We start from the raw sequence: 14,923 nt of genomic DNA, 5'->3' as shown, positions 1-14,923 counted from the left end.
TACAAAGCGAGTGAGCAAGAGGAGAGGGGAGCCCTTCAGCATGGGAAGAAAGAGGCAGCAGGTAGCAGCAGCAGCAGCCACTGTATGGGAGACAGTATATGGGAGGCAGCTTCGCGCTGCATGTATTGGAGGCCCGTGCTCCTCCTCGCCACCTCAGAATCACTCTTTTTTTAAAGCCTTAATGTTTTGGATTTTTTTTATTCTCCTCGCCTTACCTTCTTCCTTCGGCAGCAACTGTCCTCCTCCCGTTCTTCTTCCTCCTCCTCCCACCCAAATTCCTAGCTTTTATTTCTTTCCTAATGGGTTTGCACACATTATTTGCTTTTACATTGATTCCTATGGGAAAAATTGCTTCTACTTAAGAATGCTTCTACTTAAGAACCTGGTTACGGAACGAATTAAGTTCTTAAGTAGAGGTATCACTGTAGTTACTAGTGAATGGGTTTATGTCTCAGCACCATGCAATATACAGTGTTCCCTCGATTTTTTGCAGGGGATGCGTTCCCAGACCGCCCGCAAAAGTCGAATTTCCGCGAAGTAGAGATGCGGAAGTAAATACACCATTTTTGGCTATGGACAGTATCACAAGCCTTCCCTTAACACTTTAAACCCCTAAATTACCATTCCCTTAACAACCATTTACTCACCATTATTACTGGTACTCACCATTGAATAAGACACTTAGTGATCCTGATATTTATAAACATAATTATTTATTAACAACAATTATTTTTTTGTTATGTATTTGCAAAAATTATTAGTTTGGCGATGATGTATGACGTCATCAGGCAGGAAGAACCGTGGTATAGAAAAAAACCCCGTGAAATATTTTTTAATTAATATATCTTTTAAACCGTGGTATAGGCCAGTGTTTTTCAACCAGTGTGCCGCGGCACACTAGTGTGCCGTGAGACATGGTCAGGTGTGCCGCGAAGCTCAGAGAGAGAAAGAAAACAAGAGAGAGAGAAAAAGAGAGAGAGAGAAAGAAAGAGCAAGAGGGAGAGAAAGCAAGCAAGCAAGAGAGAGAGAAAGAAAGCAAGAGAGAGAAAAAGAAAGAGAACGAGAGAGAGAAAGAAAGAAAGAAAGAGAGAAAAAGAAAGACAATGAGAGAGAGAGAGAAAGAAAGTGAGAGAGAGAAAGAGTACAAGAGAGAAAGAAAGCAAGAGAGAGAGCAAGAGAGAGAAAGAAAGAAAGAGAAAGAGAGAGAAAGAGAGGGAGGGAAGGTGGGAGAGAGAAAGACATAGAGGGAGGTAGGAAGGGAGAGAGAAAGAGAGCAAAAAAGGAAAGAAGGAAGAGAGAAAGAAAGAGGGATGGAGAGAGAGAGAGGAAAAAAGAGGAAGGGAGAGAAAGAGGGAGAGAGAGAGAAATAGAGCGAAAGGGAGGAAGAGAGAGAGAGAGGATTTTTTTTCCAAACTTTTTTTAGCCACCACCACCACCCTCAATGTGCCCCATGGTTTTGTAAATGTAAAAAATGTGCCGCGGCTCAAAAAAGGTTGAAAATCACTGGTATAGGCTATCCGCGAAGTTCGAACCTGCGAAAATCGAGGGAACACTGTATTCTTTTCTGCCTCTGTACTCTTTCATGGTTTTCACTAAACTCAGATGTGGAAGGTGGCTTGAGAAATTGAAATGTTACGAGATGCTGCAAATTACAATGAACAAAGTTCCCCATTCCTGTAGGACAGATCCTGATCAGTGGAATCCCATGATCAGGAAACCAGGATATGTGAGAGCTGGTCTCAGACAGAGGAGAACATAAGCAAAAGATCTTCTGAATGTTTAAAAGTTGCACAGAAAAGAGCATTAATCAGTCTTCCCAACAGGGTGACCCTTCAACTGTGTTAGAATACAACAATAATTCTCAAGGGCCACAACTATAAATAGTATTTATTATTAATCTTATATCTACTTTTTTTCTTACCAAAAGCTTGGAAGGCACGAGGATGGAGAAGGATGCACAGAAGCAAAAACACACTGGGACGCACATGCGCATACGCAATACACCTGAAGCTACATGCGCACCTGCTTTGGATGCAGGTAAGTGCAAGCCAGAGACTGATGCTCAGGAGGCTGAAAAATGGGCCAACCAGAAGTTTGGGAAGACCAGAAATAGACCAAGGGCTTCCATGGCCTGGGGAGGCTACTTTTACCCTCTTGGAGGCTGAAGTCAAGCCTCCAAAGCTTGGGGAGGGCAAAAATCTCTCCCCCCACTGGCTCTGGTGCAGGATGCCAACTCAGCCACACCCAACATGACCATACCCAGTGAAGGACCGCAAAAAATTTTACTACCACACTGTGGGCATGGCTTGCTGGCCATGTGACCAGACGGGATTGGCTTGATGATCATGTGACAGGAGTGGTGGCTTAAAGGTCATGTGACTGGCTTAAAGGTGGCCAACTTGACGTCATTCAGGTCAAGGGTTTGGGTTAGAGTTAGGGTGCCTGGCCTCGCCTCACCACAAAGAGATACAATTTCCCTATCTATTTACTATTACTGAACATCCAAAATATACTATTTAATTCTATGCATATATGCCATATGCGTACATACATATTACATACACAGGCACACAAAAATATACATAATATACTATATAAACTTTATGTGTATGTACACACACACACACATGCAGCTCTTCTAAAATTATACACATTCAACCTCATTTACTGCGATAGAAAAAAGCATACTCAGAACCCAGAAGAGGAAAAAAGAAAAAAATTCAAATTCAAATTAAAAAATTCTGCATAGGTGACCAAAATTTTTCTACCGGTTCTGCGTACCCGACCGTACCTATAGGAGCCCATCACTGGCCATGCCTACTCAAGAACTGGGCAGAAAATCCTTTACTAAAATTTTTGAAGCCCACCCAAATCCGACCCAACTCTGCTATGCACTGGAGCATTTGAGTACCGCTTTAAAGCTTGCTATCACCCCATCCTTTGCCTCCAAATCTTCCTTTGAAGCTTTTTTCATTACTCCTTACGTCTGGGGTTTCAAACTCGATTCATTGAGGGCCTTGCCAGGGTTGTGTTTGACCTTGGGCTGTGTGTGGCTAAGGGGCATGACCAGCTCAATGTCATTCATGTCAGAGGCACCTGTGGTGGTCCAGATGGGGCTGGGGGTGGGGATCCATTGTCTCCAGCTAAGGAAGGCAAGACTGGGAGAATGCCAAACCCTTGTTCTCCAAAGGAGCTTTGCCATCCCTCTCAGGCCATGTGGAGGACCCCTGGATGGCAACCCAGTCTGTCCAGAGTCTGAGGTATCAGAGGGAGCGAACCCAGCCAGGCCCTTGAGATCCCAGGGCACCAGGACCCCACAGCCCAGCCCAGCCTCACTTAGCCCAAGTGGTTGCCCGGCTGGGCTTACCTCCTCCTCAAGGCTGCTTGGCCAGGTTACTCAGGGAGTGTTCAGGAGGGCAAAGTGATCAAAGAGAAGCCCACTCCCTCTCCACACAAGGAGGTCTGGCTTTGTAACCAAAGCATCCTAAGTGGTAGGATGGGTGACTACCAGGTGAGGTCAGGAGGGAGGAGGAGACAAGGAGATGGCAAAAGGGCAGCAGGACTGCTGGTGGCCAAGTGATAAACATGCTAAATTTTCCTTCCTTCTCCTCCCTCTTCAGTCTCCTTTCTTCTCCCTTCTCCTCTTTTCTTCTTTTTCCTCCTTTGCTCTGTTCCCATCTTCTCCTTTTTACCGGTGTATTTCTTCTTTCCCTTTCTCCTTTCCTGTCCCTTCTTGCATGCTCAAATGCAAAAGAGGAAACATTTCTCCTTTGGTTTGGTTTTGCTTTTAGTTTGTTTTGCTAGCCCTCTGCCAGAGAAAACTGAGCTCGTGGGGTTGTGTGTGTGGGGGGGGGGGGGGGCACAGAAACAAAGCATGGGAGGGAGGCTCCATTTTCTCTGGCAGAGGCACCACAAGTCGGTCTTTCTCTATTTCTAGGGCAGCCCTGCAGACCAGATCTAAGCCCTCCAAGAGCCAGATCTGGCCTGTGGGCCTTGAATTTGACACCTCTGCCTTGTGTGGCTCCTACCAGCCCTTAGGGTGTCCTACTTCTTTTTTTAATGAATGAAGAGGGTTTTTTTGTCTGATGGCAAAAAGGAAGTCATGGCTGGTCAGCAGTTACAGTGTCCTGGAGAGGGATTGAATGCTAGGACAAACTTGACCAATCAAGAACAACCTGAGTATCACTGGATTGATGTGGAGGAAAGCAAGAGGCACTGCCTGGGGTGTTGTTGGCCTGGCTTAGCTCACGGGTGCAACATTTTCCAGATGTTTCAGTGACTCATTTTTGAAGTCTTTGTTGTTCTTCCCTTGAAACACTAAGGAGAGGGAGAGTTTTAATTTAGGATTCAGAAAAGCAGATGTAAAAAGGCACTAAAAACCTAAATATTATAACTATACATAACTAAAATAACTAAAATATTAGGATGTGCAGAGATATGCAAAATGACAATGCAATTGCAGGATAAAGAAGACACATAATTCTATAAAATTTGGGAGAATTTGTATAAATGGTTGGAATACAGACAACAAATTGATACAATAAATAATATTATATAGGACACGATGGGTGATGAAAGATAATAAGGATAGGAAGAAAAATTAAAGTACGACAGTACTTATGATAGCAATATGTAATGCTGTAATATATATATATACAAACTTTTTTCTTTTCTTTTCTTTTTCTTATATACGTTGGTCTTGTATATATGTATATTTTGTATTTACAGTACATTTTGTATGTTGTATGTTGATTTGTTTTAGTAAAGGTTATAAGAAAGAAAGAAAGAAAGAAAGAAAGAAAGAAAGAAAGAAAGAAAGAAAGAAAGAAAGAAGAAGAAAGAAGTAAGTTTTATCAACCTCCAATCCCAGCTGCCCCAGCCAGAGAAATCCGGGAGAGTTGTAGTCCAGCAATGTATCGAATCCAGAGATGGTTTACCCACTTTCAGACATTCATTGGAAGGGATTCTTCCCTTCCAATGGCAATAATAACACAATGGGTGAAATGCATACAAATTCATGGTTCCATCTGGTGGTGAGTTGCTACCGGTTCAGACCAGTTCACGCGAGTCGATGGTGGAAATTTGGCCCCATTTGCCAAATAGGTAGTAATGGCTGCCTTGCCAGACACCTTGGTCGCCACTGCTTGAAAGCAGCTAGTAACAAACCTTCTGCACATGCGCAAAGACTTCAGGGCATGTGCAGAGGGTCATAACCCAGATGTAATGCTCATGCACTTCCGAACCGGTAGGGAAGGTAAGATAAACCCACCCCTGGTTCCATCCTCCTTTTCACCTCAACACTGGTTAGAAAATCTGTAAGATCAAGAAGATCTCTTAATGAAATCAATAAGAGAAAATCTTAACTTTTCAAAACTTGTTACTTATATTTTGATATTTTCAGGGGAGGACTGCACTTGCAACCATTACTACTGCAATTGTTCCCATCATCATCATCATCTTTACAATGTATGTCTATTCCTATTTTTTCTTTCTATCAAAAAGATTAACTAACTTGATTCTTTTAGTAATATATCACATTATTATTACCGTATATATTCGAGTATAAGTCGAGTTTTTTAGCCCAAAAAATGCGCTGAAAAACCCGACCTCGACTTATACTCGGGTGACTGACAAGTCACCACAAGAGGGCGCAAGCGGGAGCCTGGCAGGCATTGCTGGCTTTGGCGGGTTAGCCTGTTCCCGGCTAAAATAGCTTGTGCGCGAGTGGAAAAAAGCCGGTGAGGTGGGGGGGATGGATTCTTGCTTCTGTATTCTCGCCACCCCCACCCTCACCTTACCGGCTTTTCCCCCCTCTTGCGCGCAAGCAAAGGAGCCAGCCAACCACTCGAACGCCCGGTGAGGTGGGGTGGAGGGTAGATTCTTGCTTCTTAACCGGGAGCAGTTGCCCCCTCTCCCGAAGCAATGTCCCTAGGCGGCAACTGCCCCGCCTTCCCCCAGCCGGTTAACTTGAAGCGCTGGGTTAAGTGGCTGGGGGAAGGCGGTATTCTCGCCACCCCACCGGCTTTTTTCCTCTCTAGCGCGGCGTTCGAGTGGTTGGCGAGAATACAGAAGCAGGAATCCACCCCCCCACCCCATCCCACCGGCTTTTCCCCCCTCTTGCGTGCAAGCAAAGGAACCAGCCAACCACTCGAACGCCATGCTAGAGAGGAAAAAAGCTGGTGGGGTGGCGAGAATACCGCCTTCCCCCAGCCACTTAAACCCAGCGCTTCAAGTTAACCGGCTGGGGGAAGGCGGGGCAGTCGCCGCTTCTTTCCAGCTGAAGTAAAGGCAGACGGCTGTCTTTCCCTAAGCCGCTTCCCGGAGACCGCTTAGGGATATCACTCTGGGAGAGGGGGCAACTGTTCCGGTTAAGAAGCTAGAATCCACCCCCCCACCCCACCAGCTTTTTTCCTGTCTAGCGTGGCTTTCGAGTGGTTGGCTGGTTCCTTTGCTTGCCATTGGAATTGGGTACCCTACTTGCCTCCCCTGCTGCAAAGGCCCACTTTTCAAAGTCTATCTCCATTATTTTTGCATTATTGGTATCTAGCATTGAGAAATCAGAAGGTGACTTGGCAATGCTTTGGATTACAAGTCCCATCAGCCATCTCGGGGTGGAGGTGTTGATAGGGATCATCCCTTCCTGCAGCAGAGAGATTTCCCCATGTTGTTAAAGTGCTGGTTTAAAAAAAAACCCCAAAATTAAATACTGGTACTAGTAATTACAGAAATAAAATTATGGTTACCCTATATGTACAGATACTTTGGACTACAGTTCTCATTAGCCAGTCTGTTGCAAGAGAAGCAATCCCCATCACTCCCCTCTCCAAGGCTGAATAATGGGAACTCTAGTCCAAAGCATCTCTAAAATTCAGAACTGAAGAATTTACCATACATTTACGGTACCTCTTACCATGTTTTATTTCTAAAATTACGGGTAGTTGGGACCTCTAATCTTTCATGTTTTGTTTCTATTTAAGAAGTTAGCAGAATAATCTGAAACAAGACTTTTTTGATAAATACATTTGGCTTTCTAGGAAGTGTGTAGGCAGATAAACATTGTCCCTGCTCGAATTTTACAATTTTACCAAGGGTCTCCAGTGGATGGGGCAACAGGAAGGAAAGGGCAAGGGTTTTCAAACCAGGCAAGATTAAGGCTTGTGGAATTCAACTACCATTCCTGAAGTAGCATGACTGGTGGAGGAATTCTGGGAGTTGAAGTCCACAAGTCTTGAAGCTGTCAAGTTTGAAGTTTGTGAAAAGTGTACATGGTTTTTAAAAGTATCATACAGTATACTGTACATGATTGTAAAAAGAATGGTATTCTGCTGCACTGGTATTTTATTACCGTAAACAATATACAGTACCGTAATACTACACCATTTGGTTCAGAATACCGGTATACCGTACTTTTTTCCTTGTTTTCTTCCTCTAAAATATAGGGGCATCTTATATACTGTACCTTACACTGAAAAATACGGTATACACAATTCCTCAGGGAGCTCATATAGGTGAAGAGATACCACTGTGGAGCAGAGAGCGAGCATTCCCTGCTCCACAGTGGACTTCGGACAGCCACAGACCTGCAGCTGTCCGGAGTGTCTGGCACAGTTGGTGTGATGACATCACATGCTCTGTGCTGACAAGAAGACAGAGGGGCAGGGAGGCAGAGCAGTGGGGGATTGAGGTATACCAGTAAGTAGGGGGGTTTTTTAAAAAAAAATTTTTATCCTCTTAGAAATGGATCCCAGTACCGGTATTTCTAATCCTGGACCAAAACAAAAACGGAGGTCATATGAAGCTGGCTTTAAACTTCAGGTTGTGTCAAGAGCAGAAGCAAGCAATAACAGTATTGCAAGTAGGGAATTTTGTGTTGATAAAAAGCTAGTGAGAGACTGGAGGAAAATGAAAGCTGACTTGGAAAAGATTCCAAAGACAAAAAAAGCTAAACGTGGTTTATCAACTTCATATGGGGCTCTAGAGACCGAATTGCATAAATGGGTTATGGAGTGTCGACAAAATGGTTACTGTGTAACACGAATGGGAATTCGTTTACGTGCTCTTCAAATGGCTAAAGATGATAAATTAAAAGCACCAGGCATTGAAAATTTTGTTGCGTCAGCAGGATGGTGTACATAGGTTTGGCCTATGTCTGCGGCAAAGAACAAAGATTTCACAGAAGTTGAGAAAAGACCTTGAAGAAAAAGTGATGTCGTTTCATTCATTCATCATAAAACAAAGAAAGATTCATAATTATGATCTGGGAGATATTGGGAATATGGATGAAACACCTATGACATTTGATCTTCCAAGCAACAGAACTGTGGCAAGTTTGGGAGATAAAACCATTTTACTCAGAACCACAGGAAATGAAAAAAACCATTTCACAGTCGTTCTGTCATGTTTGGCTAATGGAACAAAGCTGCGGCCTGTCATTATTTTTAAAAGAAAGACCTTGCCAAAAAAGGTCAAATTCCCAGCACGAATTACAGTGCGTGCACATGTTAAAGGCTGGATGGATGAAGATGGAACAAAACAATGGCTGCAAGAAATTTGGAATGGATGACCAGGAGCAGCCTTAAAGAAAAAAACATCATTGCTAGTTTGGGATATGTTCAGAGCCCACACATCTGATGACATTAAAAACTGGCAAAGTCTTCTCAAGTTACTTTGGGCGTTATTCCAGGTGGGCTTACATCTGTATTGCAGCCCCTAGATGTTTGCTTAAATAAACCTTTTAAAGACCGTGTTCGAAAGATGTGGCATGAATGGATATCATCTGGTCAAGCCCAACTGACAAAAGTTGGAAATCTGAAGAAGCCCGACATAGAACTAATAACAAAGTGGGTCCGTGATGCATGGGAAGAGATTCCAGAGGACATGGTGCAACGTGCCTTCAAGAAATGTGGCATTAGTAATGCCATGGATGGCAGTGAAGACAATGCTTTGTTTGAGAATGACGGCAGTGATGGTGATGACTGCGAACTCAATGATAATGTCTATGCTGATAACCTCACAGCAGCTGATGCTGAAGCTCTATTTGCACAAACAGATGATGAGGAATCCAGTTTTGAAGGATTTTAACTCTTAGGTTTTAGCTTGGTTGCTGATTGAACTCCTTTTTTTATTTTTGAAGTTATTGTTAATACCAGAGTGTTTTTGTTTACCCCCTTTTAACTTTATTGGTTTTCTTTTAAATAAATATTCTAAAACATTTACCCTACTGATGCCTCAATTGATGTAATTTTATTGATTTCCATTTTAATAAGTTACCAGTAGCCACTGCATTTTCCATCCTCGACTTATACACGGGTCAATAAATTTACCCCGGTTTTTGTGGCAAAAGTATGTGCCTCGACTTATAGTCGGAGTGACTTATACTCGAGTATATACGGGGTAGTTATATCTTATTCTTCAAAACAGAGCTTCTAAAAGGGATTTTAAAAAACAGCAATCTGTTTGTTAAAAATGTAATATGATATAAACAGGATAGTATATTAAAAAGTGGAGGAAACTGAAGTTATAAATTCCCTATTAAGTCTCATGGAATTAAAATAATTTTCTCCTCCACTCATGGCTGCAGATGGAGTAATTTATTTATTATTAAATTTGTTTGCCACCCATCACATTGCAAGTTGACAGGGCAGCATACAAATTAAACTTCTTAACATTTTTGTAATAGTGTGATTGGAAAAAAAAACTTGGCAAGCTAATTCCTTCTGCTTTAACAATACACTGGGAACAAAACTGTGCTTCTTGATGTTTACTTCCAGTTATTTGGAGTTTTTTCCCCTGACATCTTAGCAATAAGGATAAAGAAGATTGTGAGATCTCTAGGAGTCAAAACTGATTTGATGGCACATAGTCAGTCAGTCAGTCAATCAGAGATAGAAAGCCAGCTTTCTCTGATGTCATTTATCTATGGTCATCCAGCAGTGATTTTTCTGATTGGTTTGTTGTGGTTCTTTACTCATCAACTCCTTGTGACCCAATGGACATTGCTTTATGAAGACTATCAATCAGCAACTGCTCACTGCTCACTGTTGTGTAAGTCAGTTCATATTGGAGCAGATTAGATTCTAGTCATTTTGTCTTTTGTCATATTTGCTTAGGTCTATCTAAATTCTAGCCTAGTTGATGATATAGTTAAAACTTTATTGACATGATATGATACATTTGCAGACATTTCAAGAAGAAATAATTGCCTTTTGTAAACTTCTTAAAACCCACCTCTGCCATCAGGCATGGGGGAACTGAGACATCTCCCCTTTCCTATGTAGTTTTATGTATGGTATGTTTGTGTGTATGTTTTTTAAATAATGGGGTTTTTAGGCTTTTAATGTTAAATTGATATTTTAGACTCTTAATATTAGATTTGTTATTGTATATTGTTTTATCACTGCTGTGAGCCGCCCCGAGTCTGTGGAGAAGGGGGGCATACAAATCTAATAATAATAATAATAATAATAATAATAATAATAATAATAATAATAATAATAATAATAATAATAATAATAATAATACAGTGATCCCCCGATTATCGCGAGGGTTCCGTTCCAAGACCCCTCGCAATAATCGATTTTTCGGGATGTAGTGGTGCGGAAGTAAAAACACCATCTGCGCATGCGCGCCCCTTTTTCCATGGCGCCGCACATGCGCAGATGGTGGAGTTTGCGTGTGGGCGGCGGGGAAGACCCAGGGAAGGTTCCTTCGGCCGCCCAACAGCTGATCTGCTCCGCAGCGCGGCAGCAGCGAGGAGCCGAAGATGGGGTTTCCCCATTGCCCAGGCAACGGGGAAACCCCATCTTCGGCTCCTCGCTGCTGCCGCGCTGCGGAGCAGATCAGCTGTTGGGGCGGCCGAAGGAACCTTCCCTGGGTCTTCCCGCCGCCCAGGCAAAGGGGAAACCCCAAGATCGCTTGCCGCTTGCCCGTTCACCCACCCGCCCGGCTGCTCGCTTGCCCGTTCACCCGCCTGCCCGGCCGCTTCGCTTGCCCGTTCACCCGCCCGCCCGGCCACTTCGCTTGCCCATTCACCCCGCCCGCCCGGCCGCTCGCTTGCCCGTTCGCCCGCCTGCCCGCCTGCTTCGCTTGCCCGTTCATCCGCCCGCCCGGCCACTCGCTTGCCGCTCGAGAGCAAGAGGGGGAGAGATAGAGAAAGAGAGAGAAGGAAAGAAAGAGATGAGAGAGGGAGGAAGAGAGTGTGAGAGAGGAAGAAGCTAGAGAAAGAGAGAGAGAAAGAAAGATGAGAAAGGAAGGGAGTGACGTCATCGGGTGGAAAAATCGCGATATAGCGTTTCGCAAAGATCGAGATCGCGAAACTTGGGGGATCACTGTAATAATAATAATAATAATAATAATAATAATAATAATAATAATAATAATAGAATTAAGAGGTTGACAATATTCTCAGACCGTGGATGCTATGGAAAATCTTGCCTGATGATATGAAACAAAACCCCATATTTTTTTTAAAAAAAATGACTGAAATTAATAAGAAAAAACAGACACCATTTGGGGGAGGTAACCATTTCAGCCCTGAGCATTGGAAATGTCTTAAAGCAGGTCAGTTTCTGGAGCTATCAAAAAATCTGTTCAAAGGAAAGATTCTCGTGAGGAATCTTGATATAGATTTCCTCAATTGACTCCTATATTAGTACAGTGGTACCTCGTCTTACGAACTTAATTTGTTCTATGACGAGGTTCGTAAGAAGAAAAGTTTGTAAGATGAAACAATGTTTCCCATAGGAATCGCTGTAAAAGTGAATATTGCGTGCAAGCCCATTGGGAAAATCCAAAACATTAAGGCTTTTTTTTTAAAAAAAAGCGGCGGGCAGATGAAGCTGAGGCAAACAGAGTGGGGAGAGGGACAGTGAGGTGGCAAGAGGTGGCAGTCCCAACAAAGCAAGGTGAAAAGAGCCTCTCTTGAGCTCCATGAGTCTTTGCCTCCCATTTCTGTCCACCCCACTGTGCTCAACTCCGCCACACCTTTCTCCTCTCTTGAGCTCCATGAGTCCCTGCTTCCCTTTTTTGTCCCGCCCACTCTGCTCATCTCCTCCACACCTTTCTCCTCTCTTGACCTCCATGAGTCCCTGCCTCCCGTTTTTGTCGTCCCCCCCCCACTGTGCTCATCTCCGCCACACCTTTCTCCTCTCTTGAGCTCCATGAGTCCCTGCCTCCCGTTTTTGTCCCACCCACTGTGCTCATCTCCTCCACACCTTTCTCCTCTCTTGAGTTCCATGAGTCCCTGCTTCCCTTTTTTGTCCCGTCCACTCTGTTCATCTCTCCCACCACCTTTCTCCTCTCTTGACCTCCATGAGTCCCTGCTTCCCGTTTTTGTCCCACCCACTCTGCTCATCTCCCCCACACCTTTCTCCTCTCTTGACCTTCATGAGTCCCTGCCTCCCGTTTTTGTCCCGCCCACTCTGCTCATCTCCCCCACACCTTTCTCTTCTCTTGAGATCCATGAGTCCCTGCCTCCCGTTTTTGTCCCACCCACTCTGCTCATCTCCTCCACACCTTTCTCCTCTCTTGAGTTCCATGAGTCCCTGCTTCCCTTTTTTGTCCCACCCACTCTGCTCATCTCCCCCACACCTTTCTCCTCTCTTGACCTTCATGAGTCCCTGCCTCCCATTTTTGTCCCCGCCCACTCTGCTCATCTCCCCCACACCTTTCTCTTCTCTTGAGCTCCATGAGTCCCTGCCTCCCATTTTTGTCCCGCCCACTCTGCTCATCTCCTCCACACCTTTCTCCTCTCTTGAGTTCCATGAGTCCCTGCTTCCCTTTTTTGTCCCGTCCACTCTGTTCATCTCTCCCACCACCTTTCTCCTCTCTTGACCCCCATGAGTCCCTGCTTCCCGTTTTTGTCCCACCCACTCTGCTCATCTCCCCCACACCTTTCTCCTCTCTTGACCTTCATGAGTCCCTGCCTCCCGTTTTTGTCCCGCCCACTCTGCTCATCTCCCCCACACCTTTCTCTTCTCTTGAGATCCATGAGTCCCTGCCTCCCATTTTTGTCCACCCCACTGTGCTCATTTTCCCCATGCAGTTTGGAAGGGGGGAATTTGTCACTGGGATTCAAAGCAGTGCTGGCAAAAATGAAGGAAATCCCAGCGAGGGGAACCTCAGGGAAATCCCAGCAATGCAAGAACGGGGCTTTGGCTGGAAACGGAAGTCCAGAGGCGGGGATTCCCAGGGAAATCCCAATGCTTCAGGGCATCCCAGCGGAGGCAGCTCGGATTTGTAAGGTGAAAATAGTTCGGAAGAAGAGGCAAAAAAATCTTAAAACACCAGCTTCGTATCACGAAAAATTCATATGAAGAGGGGTTCGTAAGACACGGTATCACTGTAGTTTTCAATTTAGAATAGCGGTTGTACCAGATTACTTACGGAACTGCATTCTGCTTTACATATCCCAGTGACCGATCAGATCCCACAGAGTCGGCCTCCTCTGGGTCCCCTCAGCCAAACAATGTCAGCTGGCAGGACCACAGGGGAGGGCCTTCTCTGTGGTGGCTCTGGCACTTTGGAACCAGCTCTTTGGATCCAGCTCCCACTGGAGATTTGTACCACCCCATTGAACATTGACATCTGCTCCGTCCGACTGTGGTATGGTTGTGAGATGAATGTTTTTTGTTACGGAGTTTAAACTTCTGTATTGTATTTTACTGTTGTTCACTGCCCTGGGTCTGCGAGGAGATGGGCAGCATATAAATGTAATAAAATAAAATGAAAATCAAATCAAATTTGAACCAGAATTTCCATTGCTAAGCAAAACAGTTCTGTGTGAGTCATACCCAATTTTTTTTACCTTTTTTTCTATGGGTTGTTAAGAGAATTGCTGAAATTGTTAAGAGAATCACATGGTCATTAAGTGAATCTTGGTCCTACCCATCCTACAGCTCATCCCCAGCTCCCTGCCCTCCAGGCCCAAGCCCCGTCTGACAGTTTTATTTCACACCTTTCCCTGATCATGCAGGCCAGCTAGCCTGATAATATTTTCCAAGGTGGTTCTACCTAATTTTAAGGAGCTCCTCAGACCCTAACAGGCCAATCTTCTCCACTCATAGTAGATTAAGTAGCATTATGTGGGCAGATGTTTCTGCAAGCCCGGGATTGATACCCAGAAGTAGCACAAGGCAAAATAGCTAAGGAGGGCAGTGCTCAGTGGATGGAGAGAAGGAAATCTTTGCAGTGCAGATAGCAACTCTTGAACCCACCAAGACCACAGTTGTTGCCTAAATGCTAAATGCATGCAGCAAGGTTTTTGCTGTGAGATGATGGAAAATACTACTTCAGGATAAAACCCTTACATATGGCAATACTTTACCTTAGTAATTTAGGCATGAAGGCATGTGCTTGAAAAAGAAAGCTTTGAGATGCTGTGTGGATAAGAGCCCATAGGCTCTCCTGATTTTTCCCCCTTAGATTTTGAGATTCTTGCAGATGTATCTGCACAAAAGCAGAAGCCATCTTGAGAAAATACGGTTTTATTTTTGTTTTACATTCTTTTAAGATCTTCACAGCCTTTAGGCTATTTGAGAGACCACCTCTCATCAGATCCATCAAAAGAGACAAACTATCTCTCAGGGATTACGTTTGGTGGGCCTGAGGAGTTAGGCCTTCCCTTTCTCCCTATAAATGGGGTCACCTCCATTTCTTATTTTCTAGAAGCCCCTCAAGACCTGGGTTTGTCATCAGGCCTCGTGAGCTCTAGTAGCTCCATTACTGACTGAATCTCAGATGTATGTGTGTGTATGCATGTTTAGTGGACTTTGTTTGGTATATTTATTGTTTTTATAATTTTTAAAGAACTGTATACCACCGAAACAACTTGTAAGATGTGTGGGCCACATTAATTAGACAGACAGACAGACGATGATAGATAGATAGATAGATAGATAGATAGATAGATAGATAGATAGATAGA

General features: G+C 44.1%; 1 protein-coding gene across 1 annotated transcript in view; it reads left to right on the top strand.

Moving 5' to 3' along the window:
- Window positions 1-1,930: 1,930 nt before the first annotated feature.
- The window catches only part of COL1A1 (collagen type I alpha 1 chain), a 158,019-nt gene continuing 145,026 nt past the window's right edge, over window positions 1,931-14,923 (top strand). The window contains exon 1 of the mRNA XM_070727318.1: window positions 1,931-2,037. Within this exon, the coding sequence (XP_070583419.1) occupies window positions 1,944-2,037 (94 nt within the window). The 5' untranslated portion in view covers window positions 1,931-1,943. The remainder of the gene's footprint in view (window positions 2,038-14,923) is intronic.

Source organism: Erythrolamprus reginae, chromosome Z (genome assembly GCF_031021105.1).
Source record: "Erythrolamprus reginae isolate rEryReg1 chromosome Z, rEryReg1.hap1, whole genome shotgun sequence".
Lineage (NCBI taxonomy): Eukaryota > Metazoa > Chordata > Lepidosauria > Squamata > Dipsadidae > Erythrolamprus > Erythrolamprus reginae.
The sequence above is the reverse complement of the archived record's forward strand: the minus strand, read 5'-3'. Positions and strand labels throughout refer to the sequence as shown.